Genomic DNA, 26,585 nt, shown 5'->3' on the forward strand with positions numbered 1-26,585 from the left:
TAAAAAAAAAAAAAAAAAAAGTCAGAATGTGATCCTCAGGATGGCAGTAAGCGGATTGATTAGCAGCCCCAGGGGGTAATCAGCAATATTGGCCTTCGGAATTGACTAGCAGGCCATCTTTCCCCCAGTTTGTACAATGGGTTTATTTTTAAATAAACATGGTAAGGGATTTCTGGATTCATCTACGTATCTATGGAAGAGCAACTGTTTTGTTCATCGACTGCCAACACTGGCCCACTGTATCCACCGTCATCTTGGTGTTTGTGTGAAAAACGCTTTAAAGTGTGGCCACCTGTCCATGCTGATAGCATGTGCCCTGAAAGTATTTTATCTTAAGACAGCGTGAAGCTGATCTGTGAGGAAACCCAGATAAAAACCAGAAGGAAGAGATTTCTACTATATAATCCGGGGAATTTTGACAGAGCCTCCTAAGGTGAAAGAGATAAGAGGAAAAGGTCTACAGGGTTTTGTTTTTGTTTGTCTTACTGGGGAATGTGGGGTTCTGCCTAATCACCAGAAGGATAAAATATCTAAAACCCTGAGAATGGCGGAAATTTGTGTTTTTTAATGGAACCTTTCCTGAGGAACATTTTGAGGTTCTTCCATTTAGAGCTGGGATAGGACGCCCTGGGAATGAAGCTGTGAAATCATTGGCCACTGTGCTTTCATCCCCAGCTTCTGGGGAGCAGATGGGGCCCAAGTCTGCAAGCCCAGCTCAGGACCCAATGGATCAGGTGTCCCCTCTGTCAACTTGCTGGGGAAGCATGTTGACACTAGGGTTAGTCACTTGGAGAAGAGGACAGCAAAGTCAGCGAGTGGGGCAGCTCGATGGGTCTGTCTGAAGGGACACCAGCTGGAAGGACCCAGGAAACTGAGGAAGCTGTGCAGTAATGGGGGGGCAGGTCCCCTTGTGCAGGGGCACCCCTTTGGTTTTTCTTCAGGAACTCATAAATGCCGAGCGCTGAAGACTGCATCCACTTCTCAAAGAGGAAGTTTCCAGAAGAAGATGAGTTCTGGTCACTTCCCTGTACTTAGAGAACTTTCCTGTGAGATCTGGGCCTGTGGTCAGTCAGAAAGTGGGTCTCTTCTGTTTCATCAGGCTATGTACTCAGGCAATTCTCTGTGACTTCCTGCCTTTGCAATGCAGGTCAGTCCTTCCAGAATCTTCACCCTAATCTCCCTCCTCCAATTTCTTCCAGCCTAAAAACTTCCACTCATCCGTTAAGCCCACAAAAAAAAAAAAAAAAAAAAGCATCCAAATCTATAAAAGCTCCTTGGACTTTAGGCTGTGTTATCATTTCTTCTCTACTCTCCTAACAGTTTGTCCAGTTCTGTTATGATGCTTAAGGAAAAAAGAATGATCATGTTGTGGGACCTCTGTGTATTTCACTAGAGGAGACTACAGACTGCTTCCCCCAGGTATCCCATGCCTGGTAAATTAATAATAATAATGATGGTAATAATAATAATAATAATAATAATAATAATAGTAATAGTAATATCACAGCAGGCCCTGTTCTAATTGCTTTATATATTTAGTCTTCACAACAATCCTATGAGACAGGTTCTACTATTGTTCCAGTTTTACAGATGAGGACATCAAGAGTTAGACATATTATGCAATTTGCCCAAAGTCACAGAGCTGTGGACATGGCAGAACCAGGATTAACGCCCAGGCTGTATCCTGACCTCACTCTCACTCACAAGCCTACGCTCATCCTGAGAATGGACGCTCAAGGCTCAGAGGAGGGAGAACCACGCAGTGGCTAATGCCATCCTGGGCTCCAGTGCATGGCGTGATGCTTTGCCTTTCAGAGTGACTAATCCTGTGCTGAGTTGTCAGGTGGAAGCCTGTGGAAGCATAGCCCAGCACTCCCCCTTCTGCGGAAAGCCCTCGCTGCTAATCTGATGCAATCAAATTTCCTAGGGTGGCCTTTGGAGCTCTGCTGTTGCTAGAGAGAGAGGGAGAAAGGAGTTTCACACATTGTTTTTTGATCTGCAGGTTTGGAAACTTTGAGTGTTTGGCTCGCAGGATGGTGGAAATGCTCCAGCATTTCCTGTGGCCTGGAGTCTGGGTTCTGAGATAGGGAACTGGGCCTGAGCTTTGCCTCTTCCCCTGGGGAATGTCAGCACTAGTCACAGAGTGACAGGGCTTGCAGGGAGGAGGGAAACTGGGCTGGAGGAGGAGGAGGGTGCTTGTGATGGGGCAGGGAGGAGGGAAGCCATCACTGGCATTACAGCAGCTGAAAAGGAATCTGTAAAGCAAATATCCAAAAACCAGAACAAGGAGGGAAGTGTGTTCATTAGTTTACAAAATAATGAACTTTCCACTCGAGATGCTGATTCCCTAAGTGCACAGAGCTCAGAGTGAAGGGATGAGAACCAGCAGCTCAGCTCTGGTCTCATCTGGTTTGTGACAGAATTTCTCCAGGAGGAAAATGAATCTGGAATCGGCCTTGTTTGCACCTCTGAGCGCCTCCATTTCTATTTCTGTCCAATGGGAGCAATGAATAGCTGCTGCTTAAAGAAGTGCCTGGAGGTTTTCTGTGCAAGGAATTCTGGATTTTAAAAATGCATCATTGGCTTGAGTTAAGGAAGAAAAAAAATCTCGGAATTTACTTTTAAGGAACTAGTGATTCATTCACTTGTCTGAGAAATATTTATTGAGCTGCTGTTTGCCATGCCATCTGGTCAGGACCAGAGATACAGAGATGAATAAGACATATGATCCCTACCCCCTACCTTGAGAAACTCAAATAAACCTATAGCAGAAGGTGTGGAAAGGTGCTTTGGTAGGTACATTGTAAATACCTAAGAGGACAGATGTCAGGGCAACTGCTTCTAGCTTGAGAGACTGTGGGGTCAGGGAAATCTGTGGGAGGAGTTGGCACATGAGATTGGCTTTGAAGCGAAGGTGGGATTTTTGAAGCCACTGCAAGGGAAGAGGAAAAGACACCCCAGGTAGAGGGAACATTATGAACACAGGCAAGAGGCACAAGAATTTTGCATGCCCAGGAAATGGCAGCAGCTTGATTAGGAAAGAGGTAGCGAACGTTTGTTTGTCTCTGTACCATCCCTCTCCACATGGCACATCTGGAGAGGGATTCTCACCTGGCCAGTCTGAGGTTTGCCTTCTTTAAGCAGTGCTACCAACAGCCACTGCAAAAGGACTACTGATGATCTTAAGGGAAAACCTATTTGCTATGTCTGCCTTACAGTCATTGCCTGTGTCTGTGGGAATGGTAGGAAAATGTGCACTGGTTGTGCTGGGAGGCAGCCTAGGGCCCAGCTGTGGAAGGTTTATGTGCTATACTCCCCCAAAGCACCATCCAAAGATTTAAAACAGGAAGTGAGATGTTCAGATTTGAACTACCACAAATATAAATATTCTGTTTCTTTTGCTGTTTATCATCTGCTAGTTTGCACAGTAGAAGCTGTAGTTAATTGAATTTTTACTGTCCTTTGTGAATTGGAAAGAGTTACTCAAAAGAATTGAGCTGCTTTCCTGGAGACAATCCCGTAGAAGCAGGTGATGATAACTCAATATGGGACGAAAATCAAGAGTTTTCTCTGCCACTTTCCACTACATTTCTGGCCAAGACTATTCAGCAAATCCGTTTTTCCTGAGAAACAGAGGAGGCAACTAGTATCAGAGCGTCATCTCCCAAAGAGTGTCCCATGACAAGCCAGTGCCAAGATGCTCCATGAGGGGGGAAAAAAAGTTTTCTGGACAGATACATTTGGGAAATATTGTATGTGGCATGTGAAGATTTCACAGTCTACATGTATTCTATTAAAGGTCCAAGAAGTCCTGTAGTAAAGGAACCTTTTTCATAATATGGTATAGTGATTAAACACGTGGGCTGTGGAAATCAGACATTTGTGGGTGGAGTTCTGGCTGGGCTTCGCATGTGGCTCTGGGACTTTGGGTAAGTTAATGCATCTGCATCTCAGTGTCCTTGTCTGTAAAATGGTTTAGGAATGCTTCCTATTTCATAATGTTGTTATGAAGAGTATACGGGTGTAGCATGTGAAGTGGTTTATTATTAGTTATTACCCCTTTACTACGGACCTCTTGGGCCTTTAATGTAATACAGGGAATAAAGTAAACCAAGGAACATTGTAGAATTCCCCACCCATTCCCCAGATGCTTCCAGGGGCTCGATAGGTACCTTATAAGGCAGAATGGTGGAGATGTCTAGCCAGCTGCACGGGCTTCCCTTTAGTGGTTTTCAAATTTTAGTTTGCATGGCAATTGTATCAGGCTGTTTATACAAATCGTATAGCTTATATTTACCGGGAATTTTGACACTAGATACGGTTTAACTGCCAGTAGCTCTGATGACTTCTTGGTCGTGAAGAGGATACACTCAGCTGACAGCCATGTTTGAAATGCCCGCCGTGCCCTGGTGGTGCAGCTGTGGCTAGCATGTGCAACTTGTTCTTAGAATGCTCTATGTCGACCAGAAGAGTCTAGTGCCACGAGTGCAGTGCCAGTCAGCAAAGGATACCAGGAGACTGAGTTCGTTGACTGAAGATTTGAAAATGTATTCCCGTGGTGGTTATGCCTGGCCAAGCACAGGGCCTGCGTGTTGATGTTTCGTGGAGAGCCTGATGAGATGATTTGTCTTGTGTCAAGTGCAGTGGTGAGTGACCCTGAGCGTTAGTGACCTGCCCAGAGGACTTGGTATGGTAGCTCACAACTGAACTGGAGGATGATTTTGTTCTCAGAGGACATTTCTGCATCTCCATCCATCTCCAACGTCTGCAGACATTCCTGATTGTCACGACTGAGGGGGCCTATTGACCTTTAGTGGGTAGAGGTCAGGGATGTGGCTGACCATTCTACTCTGCACAGGACAGCCCTACAACAAAGGACAATGGGCCCAAATGCTAACTGTGCCACGGGTGAGAAAACCTGTGCTAGAAACTTCCTTTCCTAACTCTTATCAGGAGCAACAATGACTATATATAGAAGCCTTGAGAGCTAACTGTTTCCTCATGGAAATAATACATTCGGGAGGGTCAAATATAGACTTCTGAGGATAATGATATGGGCCGGATTATGCATTCTGCCATTGTCCCCCTGCCTCCACCCCACAGGAGGCTGGCTGTGCCCTCTGTGTGCTGTTTGTTAATCTGGGGAAAAGTGATGAGGTCTAATTGGGTTTGGTTGAGTGAATTCCCAGGGGATGTCCCAGCCTCATTGCTCTCTCGGTGGCTGCTTTGTACACTGCTCCCACTTTATTCTCCAGGGAGAGACATGTTATTGTATTCTCACCTGTTCAACAGGTTTTGTCTGAACAGTCTTTGGGAAATAAATACCAGTGAAAAGGGAAGAAAAGCACACTTGACCTTTGATTCCTGGAAGACTAGATGACCTTTTTCAGTGTAATTCTAGACTATTTTGTGTGGAGTGGGGAAGGAAGGTGCTCCAAATGCATTTTTATTTTTATAATTTACTCTCTTGAACCTCAAGATTGTGTGTTCTTTGTTTTGAATGGTGTTATCTGATATCCTCACCACATAGTGTTTTTTCACATTAGAGCCTGGTTTCTTAATTCTTATTCTAGGGTGTGTAATTGGATCCCGAATCGAAGTGACATGGTACAGATATGATACACCGTCCTTAGAATTCTCAAGGGATTAATGTGCTTACTAAAAAGAAGAAGCCACACAACAGATTGCCTGCTTGTATTTGCACATTTGAGACTCCATAATTATTTAACAAGTCCCTGTTGTTGAATATTCAGTTGTTTTCAAGTTTTGGGAATTACAACCAAAACAGCCATTGGTATTGTTATGGTTTAGTTAATAATTATTTCTAGGAAACATCCTAGAAAAGTAAAATTACTCAAAGAGAATACAGAACTTTAAGGCTTCTCGTGCAGTTTGCCAAAAGTACCTGTGGAAAGTAGTACCAATTTATGCTCTGAGTAGGTATGCGTGGCCGTTGGTTTTCTCCTTTAGAAATCACAACCAAGAGATATGGTAGGAGCGCTTGTGGTGAATGAGCCTACCAAGTTAAGACCCAGCTCTCATTCCTGTTGCCCGTACTTACTTGGCTTTGGCCGTTCACCTGAGTCAGGAACATACCAGCCACACTCCTGCCTCAGGGCCTTTGCACTTGTTCCCTTGGCCTGAGGCGTGATTTCTCCGGATGTCTGTCCTCATGGCTCACCTCCCCACCTCTCCGAGGTCCGTCCTCAAATGCTACCTTTTCGATGAAGCTTCCCCTGATTTCTCCATTTAAAATTGTACTCCTGCCCCTTCCACGCAGATATCCTCACGTGCTTCAGATTCTCCTTCCTGCTCGATGTCCCTTGATGCCACCCAACATCTGGACCCCCAGCATCGAGCACAGACACGGAGTAGGGCTCAATCATTATTTGTTGAATGAGCGACTGAACCACTGTTCTCGCTGGTTAGCACTGATGCTGTGCTGGTTAGCACAGCCAGCGGTCATCATCCTTGGCTAGCGGAGCAGCAGTTTTGTTTGGGTTCGTTTCCTTTACTTGTCAGCTCTGGTGACGTTAGTTATTTTATATAACTGTGGCATTGTTGAGGCCGCCATTGTTAGCTCTTCTGTCTCTACTGTCTCAGTAATGTCCAACTGCCACTGAGACAGTAACTGATAAAGTTTACTCTGGTCTGATAAAGGCCCAGTGCACATGTTTGATTAGAATCTTCATACAGAGAACAGTTTCTAAAAAAGAAAAAAGAAAAAAAAAGACCAAGACCCCAATAGGAAAGGGGCAAAGGATTTGGACAGTTCACAGAAAAGTGAACGTGAGACTTTGCCCCTTTATGTTCAACTGCACTCACAGTAAGAGAAATACACGTTACAAGTGCAGTGAGATGTATTACTTTCGATGTGTCAGGTGTGCAGAAGTTCAGTCTGTTAGTGATGCTGTGTGTCAATAGGCAGATTCATCCACTGCTAGAGGAAGGGTGGATTGGTACAGCTCTTGTGGACGGATATTTGGAAATGACCATCAAAATTTAAAACTGCACATGCTCTTTGACCCAGCAATTTCACTTCTGTGAATCTATCGTAAGGATGTACTTGCACGTGTGAAAAATGATGTATGTGGAACATTATTCACCACAGCTTTGTTTATAATGGCCAAAGGAAAGAAATCACCCACTGGCCACGGCAGAGGACTGGTTCATCAGGTAGGATATTTCCCTACAGAGAGCTACGATTCAGCTGGGAAAGGCACCAGGACAATATTTGTACTATTAGTACAATATTTGTACTAATATGGAAAGATTTAGAATATACATGAAATGAAAAACAAAACAAATCAGGGTATGGAATGCTGCCTTTTATATAAAGAAAAGGGAAAATGTAATATATTTTTGCATTTGCCTTATATACCTGAAGAAATTCTGGAGGAATACAGAAGAAACTAACAACAGTGGATAGCTGGAGGCATGGGGTAAAAGTGGGTACTGGGTGTGTGGGCCACTTTGGGAGGAGGGAGATTCTACACTGAACAGCTTTACACACACACACACACACACACACACACACACACACACACACACACACCTACATTCAAGTTTTGAATCCTGTGAATGTTTTACCTGTTCAAAAATATTATTAAAAAAGTCATCCTAAAATAAACAAGCTAGTCTAGGAGAGGCAGCAAAGGATCATCTTACTTCTTTTGTGTGAGCAGCACTGTTCATTCAAATGAGAATTCAAGGTCTGTTCTGAATGCTGCACTAGCCACATCAGTCAATTCTCTTCCCTTGAAGGTGCATTGTGTGAACTGGCCTTGGGGAGGGAGTGTGTGTGTGCCTGTGTGTCAACCTTGGGGCATTTCTCCTTCCTCATGATATCCTGGTTGCTATAGTGCGGAGCTCTATTTGTGACACGCAGAAAGCACTTTAAAGAAATGCTGCTTCCTGACCATGACTTCCTGGGCAATCTGCCTTCCGGAGACTGTTGAGAGTGAGGGGTTCACGTGCATTTCTGGGCAGAGCGAGTCCAGCTCACCGAGACCCAGAGCACCATTTGGAGCGGAACCCGTGGTAAGGGGCGCCTGGCTTTCCCCTGAGGGTCAGGCAAGCGGTCCCTCACCAGGGCCTTGTCTCCTGGCAGCTTTGACTAGGGCGTTGGCACCTTCCCCTCATTTGTCTTCTCTCCTCAGGAGTGGCCGGTGGTGCAGTTGGCGCCTTGTGTCTTCGTACCCAGAGCCGTTTCTTGTACCTAAACCACCAGTGAAAACAGGAAGTGATGAAGCAGAATCCGCCTTGCATCTACACTGAGCGACTTTTCTTTTTTCTCTTTTTGTCATTCCTCATTAGGGATAGACACGTGCAGCTGTCTACACCGCAGGATCCCAGTGCCACCACCTCTGGATATTCTCGGGGTTTACAATGCCGCCGCCCGCGGACATTGTCAAGGTGGCCATAGAATGGCCAGGCGCCTACCCCAAACTCATGGAAATCGATCAGGTTAGTAATTAATGCTGGGAGCAGTTTGGGGCGTGTTGTCAGCTTCCTTTCTCTTCTGGAATTTTCACAGACTTTGGATAGCTCTTTTTTCCCCTTTCTCTCTCTGACTGTGTTGAAAAATCTGTGCAATAATAGTTGCAGTGTAGTTTGGGTTCTGTAGCACATGCGGTGGCGATGGATGGGGTTTTTATACTCCTCCAGCATCTGCTTGGTTTGTGTCCATACAGGGCTTATGTCTGACACCGTGAGGGAGGCGGGAGGGACAAGTGGACTGGGCTCTAGGCAGTTGACACAGTGGCGGCTGTCCCAGCCCTGCCTGGCAGGGACTTCTGAATCTGTGCAGACGGTTTTATCATGGGCAACACAAAACTTATTTTTTTGAATCACGCTTCTCTTCAAATTTTGCAGAAGCAGCCAAGTTGTATTATATTAACAGCTTGATAATGAAAGTAGCGAACAGGGGCTCAATCTTGGATCGCAGACAATTGCAATTTTATGATTGCTATAAAATGCACTGTGTGTCTCGTATCGTATCTGGCATGTAATAAATACTCAGTAAACATTTAATAAATGATAAAGTATCAAGACCATTATTAAAATGGTTTTACCTATTAAAGCATCCTTTGGCTTAGATCTGGACAGTTTTACGGTGTAGCTCTCATTTACTGTTTGATTGTAGGTTATCTCAAAAAGGCTACTTTTGTCATTCTAGAACATGATTTAAAGAAAAAAAAGGATTGAGACTTAACGTACACTTAAGGGTTTCATAGAGCAAATGATATAGGTTTCTAGATGGCTTTCTAACTTTTCAAAGTTAGGGTACCATGGCAACTCCAGTTTTCATTTACGTCCTTGATACTATTTTATGATTATGATCTATACTTTTTTTTTTTCTCCTGGTCAGATTTTATTATCTGGTTGAAGACCATTATAAGAGTTATATAGCATGTATGGATCCAAAGGACTCCTTAAAATAAATTATAAAGGCAAAGTCAGGATTAGTTGAACTTGAGCATGAATGTAAGACAGGGTAACTTTTTTGGATTGTTGTCAAAAGCAGTGTCACCAGACCAGCCCATCATTGTCATTTTAACTGCTCTCTAAGGTAATTTTTGTGACTCTAGAGGAAACCCATGCAGGAAGAGAAGCCCGCCCAGTAGTTTTATATACATTTGTTTATATCCTTTTTCACGTGCTGTTTGTGAGAAGATACGAGTTGAATTTTACTTTCAAATATATCTGGGCCTACTTGGTGCAGACTAAATGCAGTTAGGATTAGGTTTGGCTACATCCTAAGAGAACAGCGCTTCAAAGAGCTGGAAGCTGGTTTCTCCCATCCCCATGGCAGTCCTGTGCTGACGTCATTCTCCAGTGCCATGGACCCAGGTCTCTCTGTCTTGTTTCCCCTTCTCCGTATGTGGGGCTGAGGACCACTTGCGTGGGCACCACCTGGAAGCTGATTAGAAATGGAGAGTCTCAGACCCTACCCCAGACCTTTGGACCCAGGATCTACACTTTCCTGTAAAATCCCCAGGGAATTCCTATGTGTAGTTAATTCTGGGAAGTGCTGGCCTGGTACTTGGTGCCCAAGTCTGAGTCGTCATCAGAACCACCTGGGGCCCCATCCCCAGAGACACAAAATCAGTGGTTCAGGAAAACTCCGTGGCCTGGAGTGTTTGGGAACCTCTGCTTTAAGACGGCAGCCCCTGTTGCACACTCTTAGGGGCCTGTGGGGTCAGTGTCCTGTTCCTGCGTTTGCTGTGTGTGTATTAATACTTTTTGAAAACATGTATTTTAAAATTTTGGAATAATTTTAGGTTTACAGGAAAATTGCCAAGATAGTAGAGAATTTCCATATGTTCTTCACTCAGTTTCGCATCGTAATTTAACAGTGGCACATTTGCTGAAACGAAATTAACAATGATGCATAATTAGTCCCGAACTACAGACTTTATTTGGATTTCACCAGGTTTCCCGCTAGTGTTCTTTTTTCTGTTCCAGTGTCAATCCAGGAATGCCAACACCCTGCAGGATAGTCGTCATGATTCCTCAGTCTCCTCCAGGCTTGGACAGTCACTCAAGCTTTCTTTTTCTCCTGGACTGACAGTTTTGAAAAATAACTTTATTCCAATACAATTTCTAACACAGAGAAGTGGCAAGAATAGTACAAAGAACTTCTGTCTGCCTTTTATCTAGATTCACCGATTGTTAATATTTTGCTTCATTTACTTTATGTCTCCTTTTTTGAACCGTTTACATTTATATACCCTCCTTTGGAGGGTAGTTTAGAGTCATCATACCCTGTTAGTTCTAAATACTCAGTCTGCCTTTCCTAAGAACACAATCATTCTTATATAACTACAGTCTCTTTATGAAAACCAGGAAATTAAACATTAGTTGAATGCTATCATCTAATTCAATGTCCATATTCAGATTTCATCAGTTGTCCCAATAAGGTCTTTTATAGGTATTTGCCCAGAGTCTGATAGCCCTCCAGGACCGTGTATTACGTTAACTGTTATGCGTCTCTGGTCTTCATTGATCTGGAATGGTTCCTCAGTCCTTCTTTATCTTTTGTGGCCTTTTTGTAGAGTACAGGATGGCTATTTTGTGGGATGTCCTTCAGTTTGGGTGTCTCTGATGTTTCCTCCTCATTAGAGTCAGGTTTTGCATTTTGGGCAGAAATGCCAGAGAGGGGAGGCCGTATCCTTCTTGAAGGATCGTACCAGGAAGCACATGATGTTGTCTCGTCTCATTCTTGGTGAGGATTCTGGTTTTACACATGCAGATACTGCGTTTCCTAGAAATTAAGTGATTTGCTGGTTAGTGAGACCAGGACACAAAGCCAGGCCTCCCTTACTCTGAAGACTGAACTTTTCAACCGCTGGCTAAGTTGTAGACCTGCTAATGCCATAGGGGGACCTACATAAAGAGTTGGAAACCTAGTCCCTTATTGTCCTGCAGCTGCTGACGTTGGAATGAGACTCATGGCAGTGCTGGTGTCAGGTGTAGTGTCTTGCCCGAGTCAGAAGTTGGCACAGGAATCGGACATGTATTTGCACATGCAATGAAGATTTGAGATGAGCATTACTTGAATTTTCTAATTTTCTCCTTGTTCAATTAAGGTCACATAACCTGCCTCTCTCCCACTGCATGTTACCCTTTTTTAGGAAGCTCTTTGCTCCTTTTCTACCTGGATAGCGACTATTTCACTAAAAGATATTCTTGGAAGTTGGGTTAGGCATCGCTGCCATGTGTTCTCCCGAAATCTGGAGTACCCCTCTCCTTGTCACATTGTGTTGTCACTTACCATTGTGTCTATCAGCCTTAACAGGGGGTCCTCAACCTTGAGTAGGCCCAAGAATCACCTGGGAACTTGTGAAAAACGCACATACGCAGCCCAGCCTCTGAGGTTTTGATTCTGTTGGCTGGGGGTTGGGGCCCTGGTTTGTGATGAGCAGCCGAGTTGTCTGACACAGGGGCCCCCATGTCACGTGGAAACAATTGGGAGCCTGTGAGCAGCTCCGTCTTCAGTGCTGCTTTTCTGGTGAACAGTCCTTACTTAATAAGTGGATATTTAATTAATGGGGAGAAGTTGCTTCCTGAACGGGGATCAGTTCTGCTCAGCTGTCCTCCAGCAGTGCCCGTTAAGGTCAAAGGGATATGTGCTGGGAGTGGACTGGTTTATCTTCTTTCTAAAATGTAAGGAGACAATTCTGTGTTTTCACTCAGTGGGCAAAGCCCCCCGGAGCTTCTCATAAGTGGAGTTTCCTGTATCCCACGAAGCTGGCTAAAGAGTGGTCAGTTAGCTCATTTGTTTGTTCGCAGCTCCTGCTCCAGCCTTTCCTGTCTGGAGTCCCTTGAGATTGTGGGTGGTGGTCGTCTGGACATACTGAGCCTACAGGGCTTCTTATCTACTTGTTAACTTGCTATCTACTGAACAGTATATTTCTCAGTCAAGAGCGTAGAACCCCCAACTCTTTGACAAGAGGCATCAGCTGAGAGGCAGTGCAGCCAACCGGACCCAGTACAGGCTCCAGGACGTGTAGGCCTGGCTGTGAGCCCTGGATCCCCGCTTTCTGGGAGAGGCCCAGTAGCCTCTCTGAGCCTCAGTGTCTCTGTCTTCTAAAACCTAGAGGATAATTTGTCACTTTTGTGATTGTTGTGAGGATTAAAGAAAGTGTATGAAAAGTAGGTAGAACATTGCTTGGCTCAGAGTAAACACTGTAAATTTAGGTGGCCATCATTGCCACAAGTTTAAGCAAGTACCCACTGGATTATAAAATGACAAGGTCCGGTTTTCCTTTTCACCTGCCCTTCTGTCATGAACAGTGTCCCTCCTTTCTCCTTCTTGCTCTGCCTGACTTCTTCAATGTTTGAGAAGGAGAGAAAATGAAAGGGCAAGTGGGATAGAGATATCACTTAGTAATAAAGGAACTTACTCACTGAACTTGGAGCCAATTTGTGCTGGAAGATTTACTGGCTCCCTGGTAGTGCTCCACGATATTTTCTTCCATCTCTTGGCCACTCACTGACATTTCTGGGCAGCAGCTCTTTTATTTCCTGCACATGTTCTCCAAGCCTCATGTTTCTTCTGCCCCTGCTCTGCCCTCACACACCTTTCTTTTCAAAGAGTACACTGAGGACAGAGGGTCACCACCTTATCTGGGCCACAGAAGGTCTCTGCTTATGTATTCGCATGCTTCCATAGACCGCTAGATGCTTGTGTCTCGTGCCATCCTGCCTACCTTTTCACGACCAGCAGAGGAGGGAAGACGCGGCTCCGTGCTCTTCCTAGGGCATTCAGCCTGTCTCAACCCCCCATCTCTTTCTCAGTGCCTGGGTTTTAACCATCCTTTTCCCTACTTGAGGCTTTGCCCCATCAGTATCCTCTTCATTTGTTCTTTTCTCCTTCTCTACCTGCAACAGTAAGCTCTACAATTACTATCATGGAAAACCTGTCTCATAACCTGGTAACTCTCTTGCAGTGTGCAGTTTATTTTCTGGCTTTCCATTCCAAGTTGATTGAAAGATTGTCAGTATACGTCGCTCATGATCGCTTCAGTATCTACTTAGCCTTAGGACGAATAATAATTTTCCCCTGTCTACAGCTGCCCTCTTTGATGGCACAATACCTTCCCGTTGGCTAAAACAAGCGGTCCTCACTCCACCGTGGTTGGCCTTGCCTGCTTGGGGGCAAAAGTGCTTGAAACCGCCCTCCCTACATTAGTCTTCAGTTCTGAGATTCTCCCTCATTGTCTGATTAGTCTTTGCGAGTTTCCTTCATAGCTCCGTGTCTTTCTCCTTCTTTCTAAATCTGTCATAGCCTCAGTGCTTAGCCCTCTGGTCTGTGTGTTCAGATGCCATGCTGTCTTGTGGCTTTAAGTATAACTTCTATCTAAATGCTAACAGCTTCCGTCACCAGCCTGGCCTACTAGTGAACCTCTCTGTTTGATGGATATACGATTCCCCTGTTAAACCTTCATTTGCCTACACAATACAAGCAAATGATTGATGAAACTACTCAAATGTGAACCTGAAGAAAGGGGGTCTGATAGGTGCTACCACCTTTTGGAAATGCTTTCATATAGAAGAGGGATCATTAGACGTACTATTCTTGGCCCCCAGTGTAGAAACTCCATCTTGTCCATACAAAAAGAAATAGATCTCACTTCTGCTCAAGAAAAGCGAGCATGGGCTATCTCAGCAGGCGAGGGGCCCTGCTCGTCATCTTGATGTGTGCCTCAGACAGACATAGCGGGGTCAGGCACATGGTGGATGATGGGAAGAGGCACATGGTTTTCAACCTGAGTTGTGCAGGACCTTCTCAAAAGGTTCAAGGTGAGAATTGTATGTGATGGGCTTCCAGGCTGTGCTAGAACACTTCTGCCAGAGCAGCTGGTGTTGACCTGTTTTCATTTCTGGATGCTATTGGGAAATATTTTGTTTGAAGAAAGTTACCACAGTTTAAAAAAAAAAAAAACAACACAAGCAAAACACCATGCATGATCCTTGAGCTTTCTAGTGCCTTTGAGATTCGAGTCAGATTCCTTAACTTGGCTTCACATCCTTCCATGATTTTCCCTTGTGCATTATCCTGGGTACCAGGTGTCTGTAGGTGCTACATGGAATTCTCACGTACCCTCTTGTTTTGTAGAAGCTGACTTTAGAAGTGTGTCCCTGCACATTTACAAACTTTTTTTTTTTTTAATCTCTTGAAGTTTCTTCCTAACAGGAAGTCTGCTCGAATTCCTCCCACCTTCTCTTCAGTTCTTCACTCCTCTAAATCCTGGCTTTGGTAAGCAATGTGGAGGGAGTGCCTCCTTTCTATTCAAACCATCTTTGATCGTGTTACAATACAGTCATTTCTCTATCCTTGTAACTTCTAATACTATTTTCTTTGCCTGCAGCTTTTATTTACAGTTAATATAATCATCATGTAATGTGATTTACATTTTAAAAAATGTGCCCACGTGTTTTACAGTAGATTATAAACCTCCGAGGGTCAGCCTGTGTTTCCTACACCTTTCTGTCCTGTGGTTCATCACAGTGACCTCTATTTCTGTGTGTCTATTTCAATTGTGAACAGTAAAGATGAGAATACAACTTTGGTATCCTCCATTCTCGAAACAGAAAACTTACAACAGCACCCCCTCCCCACAGATGAGTGGGGACTAGGTTTCTCTAAAAGAAACATGCCTGCATGTGTTTTTAGGCAAGCAGATACAAAATAATTACCTGTGGTTTTCCCTCAACCATCCTATTTCTGTAGTGTATTTAAGATATAATTGAATACACATGAACTTGATTTACCCAAGACCCTTTTAAAACTTAATTGCATAAAGCATGTTTAAGTTCTTGTGCTTGACATCGGAGTTCTGCTTATCTGTATATCATAATAGTAGGAGCAGTAATCGCAGCATGTGCCATCTACCCAGTACGCACTGTGTGCCAGGCAGTGTGTGAGGTACCCTGCCTGCACGGACAACTTCATCTTTTTGCTATAGCCCAACAAGGCCGGCTTCAGACTTCAGTTCTTCATTGTCAGAGGGTCATTCATTTACCTAAGCTCACACAGTGAGGGAGCCACTGATATGAAGTGAATCCAGCACGTCTGACACTAAAACCCAGGCAGTTTCCACTGAATCATAGATCTGTTTGGTAGTTCTTTTCAAAATTTATTTTAGGCTTCATTGAGGTATATTTTCCATTTAAAAACGATAAGATATTTAAAGTGTAGATCGTGGTGATTATATACATAATATTGTGAAAGGATTTCCCCTGTGGAATTAATTACAACATCCGTCACTCTACGTGTTTATGGTTTCTTTTGTTTGTTTGTTTGTTTTGTTTTTTGCTGAGAACATTTAAGTTCTTTCTACTCTTAGCAACTTTCAATTGTACAATACAGTATTATCAACTATAGTCACCATGTTTTCTATTAGATCCTGTCAATCACTCTCCTATTCTCTGTTTCTATGTATTTTTTTTTTTTAGATTCCACATAGAAATGGCACCACATAGTATTGTTCTCTGTCTGACTTACTTCACTTGTTTGGTAGTTCTATTTGAGTCTCCCCATCTTTTATGCCCCTACTTAATGGTTCCCACCATCAATAGCAGCCTGACTTGAGCAGAAGCATACATCATTGCCAGGTTGCCTGCTTCATCCACTAACAACATGACTTCCAGGGACATACTGTGTTGACAGCAAAGAAAACTTAGGGAAAATCTGGCAAGTGTGGTCAGGGTTATACAGAAGAAGCCTACCTGAAGCGAGACAGAACCTTGAAAGGCTAGTTTTGTGGGCTGGACACTGGGAGGGGCAGTTTGGACTGCCTGTGGCCATGGATTTGGGGTGGATTGATTTGGTCTCAAAATCTGGGCTGCTACTTAAGTGCTGTGTGAGTGGGGACAAGCCTACTGCTTTATGAGGAAGAATTGGCAATATTCATGCATCTTTCCTGGCGTTTCAGGACTTCAGTGAGATAATCACTCAGGGTTCTGCTTAGTAATGGTGACCGTTAGGAGCCAATTATGATTTATTCAGAGTGGTACACAGAATAGAACAAGCTTCTTATGTTTCCAGCAGGACTGGAACCAATAATACAAATGTTCCCTTCAATGCATTAAAGCCAACTCTTTAGCCCCCAAACCCATAATTCTTAAGACATTTAAATATTGGGAGCCTGCTGAACGAGTGACAGTTGAGCTCCACATAAAGAGTTTTGAATTCGAATCTTTAAGATAACATAGAACACACAATATGAATGTACTTAACCTCACCGCGCTATACATTTGAAAATAGTTAAGATTGTAGTTCTTATGTGATGTGTATTTTACCATAATAAAAGAGAAAAAGGTTCCATAGAATCAAGAAAATGAGACTGAATTTCTGGAAAGCGAGATGCCAGCTTTGCTCTGTAGAAACGAAAAGTCACGTGATCCTCCTGGACCCTTCTTTCCTGAGTGGTTGGATTACATCAGGATTTCTCAATTTCAGCACTACTGACATTTTGGACTGGATAATTCTTGGTTGCGAGGGCTGTGCCGTATGTGGCAGGATTTTAGCAGTGTCCTAGCCTCTACCCGCTAGATGCCAGTAGTATTCCCTCCCCAGTTGTGACACCCCAAAATGTCTTCAGACATTGCCAAATGTGCCCTGGCCAGTGGACACCTTCCCCCTGTTGAGAATGGACTAAACCAGTGACTCCTAAGCTTGATGCTGCATCAGGGTCACTTACAAAACATTGCAGGCATACAGGGAGGATTATTGGCAGGGGCATTGCGAAGCCCCGGGACTCCTGTTTTTATCCAGCTCCCTGGTGACTCTCATGTACTTGGACGCAGGTTTGGAAATCCATGTCGTGATGCCCCATAAACCTCCATCTGCCGGTGATACCTCTGACACCCACACTCACTTTCAGTGAGTGCCTCAGTGCCTTCATCAGTCATGCAGCCCTAATAATTCTTCTCCTCTCCTTACCCTAGAGAGTACAAACACAGCACCCCTAAGAGCTCCTTTTGTCCCACCTAAGAATGGTGTCATAAGGCCTGTGTGATGTTGCACTATTGCTTTTGGTGCTGTCCTTACAAGGTACAATGATATGGGGACAGAAGTAGTCATTCCCCACCTGATGTTTGCAGCTCCTAAATTGGGTACTGTAATTTGTAAAGTGATTTCTTCAACTTCCTTTAAAATAAAGTAGCTGGGCTACTTCCCTTTCCGGTTTTAGCTCTCTCCCTCTCTCTCTCCCTCTCTCTGAGATAGAGTCTGTCTAATCTCACAGACATCTTAAAGTTTGCCATGCTTCCGAAGAAAAGACAGCAAACACATTGCTCTCCTCTACCGAGAGCTCAGTTTTATTTAGCAAGAGTGAATTCTAGGATCCTGCTTCTTCCTTCTGAAAATGAATTGCGGATTTTAGTTTGCTTTCTGGGTACGTGGGGGCGGTATTCTTGTCCATTCTGTTTTCTGACCCCAACTCATTAAGGGTACATTGGGCAGCTCAGGACCAATGGTGAGCTTTGCACCAACTGCCTTTTCTTGAGATTTGGTGACTGAGATGGTTCATACTGGTTCACGATTTGGTTCATATTTCAGGAATCTTTAGTGTATGTCACACTTTGTACTTCATTTTCTTGGTAGATCAACTGGCGATTTGTAGTGGGGTATAAACATGCCGAGATTTTAGCATGCCAAGAACTCTGAGTCTGCAGAAAAAAGCAGCTTGTTCTAGAGAATGGCAGCTTTATCTCTTGGGCTGTGTAGACCTGTACAGTGTGCCCAGAGCTCTGAGGAAATAAGAACAGCCTCAGGGAAATGACATATGTGCTTTCCTGTTTTCTTTTTTCTAGATTTCCATCCCATGTGTCCGTGGGACCTCTAAGTCCATGGTACCACAATTGTACTTGACAAAGCCCCTTCCCATCTCCCACAGCCCCTCAAATAGCAAGTCCTGTAGCGTCTACCTCCTAAATGGTCCTTGATGCTGTCTGCGTTTTCTCCATCCTCACTGCCACTGGGACCTCCAGGAGCGTCTCAGCCGGCCTCCTCGCCACCACTCTCACTCCCCATCAATGCCCTCTCTCAGGCTTACATGTTCTTCAGCAGCTCCCCCACTGCACTCACAATACAATCCATCCTTCCTGGCTGTGGTGACTAGGGCCCTGCTGTCCCCAGCCCTTGCCTATGTCACCAGCCTCGCTTGGAGTCACTGTGGCTTCCCCAAGTCCCTCTATCTGGGTTCTCATTATAAGGGACTCTTTGCCTTTCGGTGAGCACACACTTCTCAGAGCTTTTACAAATGTAGTTTTTCTCTTACCTGGAAGTTACCCCCCTCATTTGTCTGCCTGTCTAATTCCTGTTCACTCTCCATCCCAGATGGAATGTAGCTCCTTCGAGTATCATTGCTGACTCCTCAGACTAGATGAAGGTCCTTGTTAGATGCACTGTAATGTCCTATATGGATCCACTTACTCACTGTGTGGTCCTCTGCGTGGCCCACGTGTGTCCCCAGCGCCTAGCACAAGGCCTGGTACACAGTGAACTCAGAATGAATGTTGAACAGAGGAAATAAGTGATGTTTGTCCTTTTTCTGTCTAATGAAACAGACAATTGAATAAAATTATGAAATGGAGCTGCTCTGGTGAGAGGAACTTCCCTTTCCTTCTTCTTTCCATGCATTCTGCATATATTGTTACATTTTATGAAGTGACTCATGAAGGTCTATTTTTGTCCTCCCATCAAAGCCATCCATAGTCAAAAGACAACCAAATGACTTTGAGAGAAGCTCAAAATGAATGTCGATGGATCAGTACTGTGGGACAAGTTTGTGTTGAGAGGTTTGACTTCATCAGCCTCATTACCATAAGATGCTTGTAATTTCCGGCTATTACTTCTTTCTTGACCTCCTGACCCATATAAACAACTACCTAGCTGACTATTTCCCTTGCTCATCTAGACGTCCCAGGCACCTCAGTCTCAGCATATTCAAAACACTCCTCATTGTCCCTTCCTTCCCTGAACCTGTGTAGTTTGGCTTCTTTTCATGTTTTCCTTGTTTTGGTGACAAATGTGAGCAGACACCCAGTTTGCTGAATCTGAAACTGTATATCTTCGCAGACTCTTCTCTTTCCCTCAGCTCTTTTCTCTAATCAGTTACCTCAGAAAACTTGCCCGCATCTGGTCCCCCTCTGTCACATCTACTGCTGCTCTGGCTGACCTTATTCTCTGTGTTAAGTGTGGAAGAACATAGAGAGCAGAGGAAGACCTAAAAATAAGTGTGTTAGATATCCTCAAAGGGAGAACTTTAAAAGAAAGAGAATGACATCTGCACAAACAGGAGATTATGAACACAAAGCAGGTGGATGTAAATTGAGAATGGATGGATATGAGAGAGAACCAATTAGAAATCTTAGGAATGAAAAAAATATACCTATAAGTCAATTGTTTAATAGAAAAAGTAAAACTACAACAGAAAGATGAAAACAAACACAAACAAAATAACTCTAGAGTGGATCACCATTCATCCATCTTGTCTAAGAACTATTTATCGCCGAGTTAAATAAAACACATTAGTTGATGGATTAAAAAAAAAGTCACCACGCTTTGCTAAAATACATTTTATAGTCTTCTGGAAATAACATCTTTGTGATATAAGCTAAAACTATGCTACTCTCTTTGAATGATTCAGAGCAACGCCAGTTAAGCAACAGCAAAATTTTCATTTACATGGAAGACATTTAAATCTCACAAAGACATAACAAACAATTTCATGAATTATTCATTTTCCCTGCTTTTACGTGTTCTGATCACTTCCTCTTCACCCCATTGGTGAAGGAGGGCTCCCTGAGCCAAGTACATAGCCACACACACAATACCAGCACTGCTCAGATGAACTTGGCAGCCGTTCATTCGCCACACGTGCTCACAGTCTAGGGCAGGACATTCCATGTCATGCAAGGTTGCTTGGGGTTTGCACTCAGGAAGAGAGTGAGCAGGGGCCTGGACCCAGACTCTGTAGTAGCAAGAAGATGAAATGTCCCCGGGTTATTAGGGGAGGATGTGACTAATTTGTCTGAATAATTCCACAGGCTGGAGAAGTTAAGCTGAGGACCAGGAGAAGTGCAGCTGATCTGCCTGATAGAGGAACCGAGGAGCCAAGAGGAGAGACTTTCTTGCTGGCGAGGGGAAGGGAGAAGGAGAGAGGAATGAATATTTGGGAAGCTTAGGGGCTCATGCTTAGGCTTTTGGTGCCGGTGAGACTCAAAAATATAGAAGTAGTACTTGGAATTTTAGACTTTACAATGTAGTGTGTTTAATATCAGATTACAGGTGTTGGTTTTTCAATGCTGGATCACTGAATCCAGATTCTACCGTGTTTACCCGAAAATAAGATCTACCCCCAAAATAAGCCCCAGTTAAGATCTCAGCCAGACGGACACATTTAGTACATTATGGTGTTCCAGAAGAAGATGACATGACTGTATTTGAATAAAGGTGGATTGTCACACATGAAAAAACAAGACATCCCCTGAACATAAGCCCTGATGGAGCAAAACTTTATATAAGAATTGGAAAATGAAAATGAGGACTTCATCTAGAACCCAGCCCAAAAGATAAAGGGATGAGAAACACGAATGTGAATTCATCTTGAAAGGATACAGTGAGAAGTTCTACATTATGTCTAATTATAGTCCTGCTAATAAAGAATGGAAAGAGTGGAGGAGAGGCAATATTTTAGGAGATCCTGGCTAATATCTCACCTCTCTGGAATGGAAGAGAAATGCCGCAGTGGAGGAAAACGGACTCTGGATTTGGCTGGTTGGATAGTTAGAGGCTCTGCCATGAAGAGCCATAATGACTTAAGACTCTGTTCAAGAGCCACGGGAAAAGGGAAGCTCTCTAAGAAGGAGAGTCTGTGGTATGATTTGTACTTTTAGATGATCACAGTTTGAGAATTGTTTTGTGAGAGGTAGAATCAAATATGAGAAATTAGATAGCTCTTGCCGTAGCCCAGGCAAGATGTGAGCATGCCATGACTAAGGATCGTGATGGGGAGACAGACAGAAGTGAGGGGTGTCTCGTGAAATCATACGAGACTAAATTGATGACTGCTTATGTGCAGGGGGTAAAGGAGAACGAAATGTTAGAGATGATTCCAGGATTTCTTGTATGAAAAACTGGGCACATGGTGGTGACAGCTACCAAGATAGAAAAAAAAAAAAAAAAGAAAGAAAGGAAGGAAGGAAGGAAGCAAGGAAGGAAGGAAGCAAGGAAGGAAAGAGGGAGGGAGGGAGGGAGGGAGGGAGGGAGGGAGGGAGGGAGGGAGAGAGAGAGAGAGAGAGAGAGAGAGAGAGAGAGAGAGAGAAAGAAAGAAAGAAAGAAAGAAAGAAAGAAAGAAAGAAAGAAAGAAAGAAAGAAAGAAAGAAAGAAAGAAAGAAAGAAAGAAAGAAAGAAAAGAAAGAAAGAAACTAGTGGAAGAATATTTAGGTGGACTCACATTCTTCATGAAAACCTTACAAATGAGCATAGGCAGCTAAGGCAGTATCTATACGGCTGGACTCGACCTCCTTTTATGTTTCCTTTGGGTTTTGGTATGCTGGCAATTTTGTCCACCTAACTGGTCTCTTGGCCTCCAGTGCAATCACCTATCATTAGAAAGTGCGTATCTGATTATGCCTTTTGGCTGCTTAAAAACCTATGGTAATGGGTCCAAGTCATCAAGAGTTGTCTGTAGGGCTTAGATGGTTTTTGCCTCTTGCTTGCCCATTAGCCACAGTCTCCATGGCTACATATTCCCGCATGTGACCATGTCAACTCCTGCGTGTACAGCCTGAATACCCAGTTAGCCATGCCACTGCTTTTACTAGACCGTCAACAGAAAGCACCCAAAGCGAGCGAAATAGCATTTCTTTTTCATTGGTTCTCTGCCCCCACAGGCAGAATAAAGAAGAAGGTTTAGAGAGTCACCTCTGAGATTGACTTGGCAGGACTGAAACACAAGCAGCAACAGGGAGGAGAGGGAAGATGCAATGTTGATTATGAGTTGATTTTCTGGAAAACTGGAAGACGATGATGAATAAAAGTTGAAAATTGGGAGAGTTTTGGGGTAGGATTTAAGTTTGAAGTCATGGAAGGATACACCCTCAAGCTAAAATCACCCGAGAAAGAAGGGAACTGCAGAGACGTTAGGGCTGGAGGTGTTGATTTGAGCATCGAAGGTGAGGAGACAGGGTTATTCCACTGGATATCAAGAGTTTTAGTGTTAATTTAGGATTTCATCATAATTTATGTGGATAATGCGTGATGCAAGATCATCTACTATTTTTATGGTAGTGCTAAAACATTGTCCATTAAATATTAATAACCTTTATCAAGAACTCAGTATGTACCATGGAACCAAGATACCCAGAATTCCAGCGCTCTTTGCCTCAGGTGTTAGCTCCAGGAACTTGGGCATGTTGTTTAGGTTGCAGGACTACAGATGTGAGGCGCAGTTAAAGAGTAAGGGTTCTGGAATTATACAGGTTGGGGTTCAAATTCTGGCTTTGTCACGTGAGCTGTGAGGCTTTGAGCAAGTTACTTAACATCTCAAGATCTTCATACAGCCTTCTCATTTGTACATTTAGTAATATCATCTTACAGGGGATATATGGTAGTCATTCAATAATTAGTAGCTATTCATTATTCGTAGTAACAGTATCGGGTGTGCTGGCCAAGTGACAACAGATAATAAAAGTCTGGGTGAGGACATGTCAAAGGTAGGGGAATTTGCAGAAGTGTGTGGTTTGTGGCCATTGTTTGCATGTTTGGGATCCTTCCAGAAGAGCCTGTTTTATTATTGTCCCCGGCTGTGGTTCAGCCTCAGGTTGCCATGGTCACATTCCTGGGACATATATTTGAGACTTGGAAGCCCATGTCCCTCCACTACTTGCTGACAGATATCTCAGCACACCCATTACCACTCAAGAAAGAAGCATGAATTGGCATTAATCCATCTATTACAAACAAGTAAACCAACTACATGACAAAGAGAGACGAGCAGGATAAGGGACAAAAACTAAATTAAAAATGTAAACTCACTTCTTACTATGCCTTTGCCACCAGTTTCTCTCACTATTCTTTTGATTGCTGTCTTACATCCAATCTCAGCTCCTTTGCAGTGGATAAACCATCATAATCTTCTGTTTCAATTGACCCTGAACCATAATTTGCCTTCGGAGCTCATCTGGCTTTGTCATATCTACCCACCTGATCTGATAATACCTAATTTATCAGAGTTGAGAAGTACTTTTTATGCTACTGAGCTGGTCTGACTTTTTATTTTTAAACCATGCACATAAATATGGTTACCCTTCCACGTATGAACTTGACATAAATAAGCAGACTATTCCCCATGAGTGAAGTGAAGCAGACCATAAGCTCTGAATTAATTCACAGTGTGAATCACTCGCTTCCAAATAGCAAAGGACACTTGAGTGCAAGGGTGTGGTGGAGAAAAATGGCACATCAATCAGCTGGGAGTACTTCTTGGAAAAGAATGATGTGAAGACTGATATATAGGAATTAGGAAATTGGTTGTTGTTGCTGTCTGAGATTGACATTTGGGGGAAAATGTTTGTTCCTTATATTCATAGCAACATTGATATTGGGCCAATATAAAATCGTCAAGACTCACAGAAGATAATTGATATGAGTAGTGCTTTGTTCTTACATTGTTCAACTCTATACTTTGGTCATTTTCTAAAATTGCAGTTTCCCTTCTATCGAAGGACAACACAGTTTCTCCTGAGTAGATGTATATCTAATCCCTAAAAGAGGAAGAGGAAGGTATGTCTACTTGTCTTTAATCCACTGACACATGAGAGTGCTGGTTATTTATGTGTTTACTCATTTATATAGTCCAGTGATTTTTATGATGCAGAGATTGTACTTTATGTTGCTAAATCTTATATATAATTTGTTTCATGAAGCTTGAAACAAGTCATTTTTAGTAAACCATTTTTGAAATGAATCATCATTTATCAAGAAAAAGGTGGCATAGCCTGTCATCTTTCAGCTTTTCAAATTAATATGATCCATGGTTTTACTACTTAGGAGATGTAGCTGTGAGCCCCTTTGTCATTTCTGACAATTACTGGAGTCTGGTGTGGTGATTCACATCGGAGCTGTTGTGAAAATACTTGCTTTCCAAGAACCAGCTGAATTCGCCTCAGGAAAGAGTGGTTTTGTCATTATCTTTCAGATAATTTAGGCCTCTCTTAAGAAAACAGAGTGTGCATACACACCTCTCAGAACTCTTGGGATTCCTCCATACGAAAGGTATATGGCTCAGAAGCATGGGGAGTAGGCACAGGCTCACTGGAAGAAGACTAAAGCTGTGATAAAATGACTTGTGTCTTTGACACAATGTCATCAGGCACCTGGGGAGCCAGGTGGGTTATCGTACATTAAAGTTGCTCCAAGTCACATCATAGGCTAAATCATAGTCAGCACGCGTGTCCCTTCTCAGAGGTGTCCTGACATGTGGAAACCAGGTTTCGTTTCTTTCTGGGCCAGCGTTACTCATAACTGCTGTGCGGAATATGTTCAATGAATTTCCATCTATAAAAGCAGAGTAAAATCCTGGTGCTGTGCTGCACGGCCTCAAAGTGGCAGAATAAAGCTGTCATGGCCTTTTAAAGCTCTGGGAAAGGCTTTTTAATAGTCTAGGACCAGAAACTTTGAAGTCGTTGTGGAGGATAGTTTTGCAATTAAACGGCCGTGAGACAGTGGTTTTAAGAGCAGATCCATGGTGGTGAGCGTGGGTTGCTTCTGTCTTCCTCTTGCTGCGTTCCAGCTTTAGCTTCTCCCTGAGCTGCAGTGGCAGTCGGGAAGAAAGGAAAAGAAACTAAAAGTCTGAAAAAAAGATGTGTTTTTCATCGAAAACTATTCATTAATTGCGTGCCTTGTGGTGGTGGTGGGGGGGGAGGGGCTAGCAGCCATTCACGTGGGAGGTGACCAAGGTATCTCAGAGGCAGCCTCTGCCTCTAAAGCAAGTATCATCTAGTTGGCAAAAGAAACGGAAATGACAGAAATGACGTGAGGAATAAAGAACAGGATGGGACAAATGCCAAAGGCAGCGCTGGGGCCTGGAGTCACTCAAGCAAGGAACAGGCATTGGATATTTATTCGTTTATGTATTTAATTTATCGAACCAACTTTTGAAAACCATATCCGCAAAGTGTTGCTTACGGTATCACCTATTCATAGGTAACCTGTGCCCAGGGCCTCACTCTGGACCACGTTTGTTTCAGGCTCTCTGCACATGTCATCGCAGTTCATCTCCACAGCACGCCAGTGTGCGAGGTGCTGCTCTTATTTTCAGGAGACAAAACAGAAGCACTGTGAGCAGTCACAAGCCTAAGGTTACAAAACCTGGGGAAGTTGGGGTTCAGTCCCAGGCAGGCATTTGCTGGAGTCGTTCAAGAGCTCATAGTTGAGGGAAGATATGAAAAAGCAAGCAGCTGATAAAAACTCAGTATTCTAAATGTTTTTCTATAGTCCCTTCATGTAATGTCATCCCATAAGCATCCCCCCCCCACGTCATTAAAAACATTTGAAAGGACCAAGCTTTCAATGAAGCCAGGCTTTATTTTCTGGGGGATGCCCACGTTAGGGCCGCCATGGGCCTGGGGAGTGGATGTCAGAGCTGAGAACCGCAGCCCACACTCCATAGTTGCTAACAGGAATGAGATAACATGTGGCGGGGGGGTGGAGGGGTGCTGCCAGCCTCCATAGGCCAGTGTCAAAGCAGTGTCAAATTGGGGCAGCAGTAGACTTGAGAGCTCCGAGGTGAGCATGTGGGGTGGGTCAAGTCCCCAGGCCAGGTGCCTTAGCCAACAGACAGGAACAGGTGGTGGACTAGGAACTGAATTCATCAGAGGCGTGGCAAGGAGAGGACAATGACGAGGGATGACAGCTGGGCCATCTCCAGGGAGGGAGACTCAAGGCAGGCCGGAATCTGGTACCTCCTAAATAAACAACCAGGGACTCCCAAGTATATTTTTTCTTGGGATTCTCTCATGCCGTAAGGGAACCATGTGCTTTGCGTGGAAGAGTGTTTGTCTTTTTG

At 43.7% G+C, this 26,585-nt stretch overlaps 1 protein-coding gene across 9 annotated transcripts in view; it reads left to right on the forward strand.

Annotated features, from left to right (window-relative positions):
• ELMO1 (engulfment and cell motility 1) overlaps positions 1–26,585 on the forward strand; it is a 478,109-nt gene that overhangs the window by 78,491 nt on the left and 373,033 nt on the right. For 6 of the 9 annotated variants that reach the window (XM_081079148.1, XM_081079151.1, XM_081079150.1 and 3 more), the window contains one exon: positions 8,317–8,466. The exons of 2 other annotated variants lie outside the window; for them this stretch is intronic. In XM_081079148.1, coding sequence (XP_080935274.1) covers positions 8,389–8,466 — 78 coding nt within the window. In that variant the 5' untranslated portion in view covers positions 8,317–8,388. Of the gene's footprint in view, positions 1–8,316; positions 8,467–14,756; positions 14,765–26,585 lie in introns of those variants that run through there. One more of the 9 variants, XM_081079153.1, reaches the window with a different exon arrangement.

The sequence above is a fragment of the Rhinolophus hipposideros genome (genome assembly GCF_964194185.1).
Source record: "Rhinolophus hipposideros genome assembly, chromosome: 18".
Lineage (NCBI taxonomy): Eukaryota > Metazoa > Chordata > Mammalia > Chiroptera > Rhinolophidae > Rhinolophus > Rhinolophus hipposideros.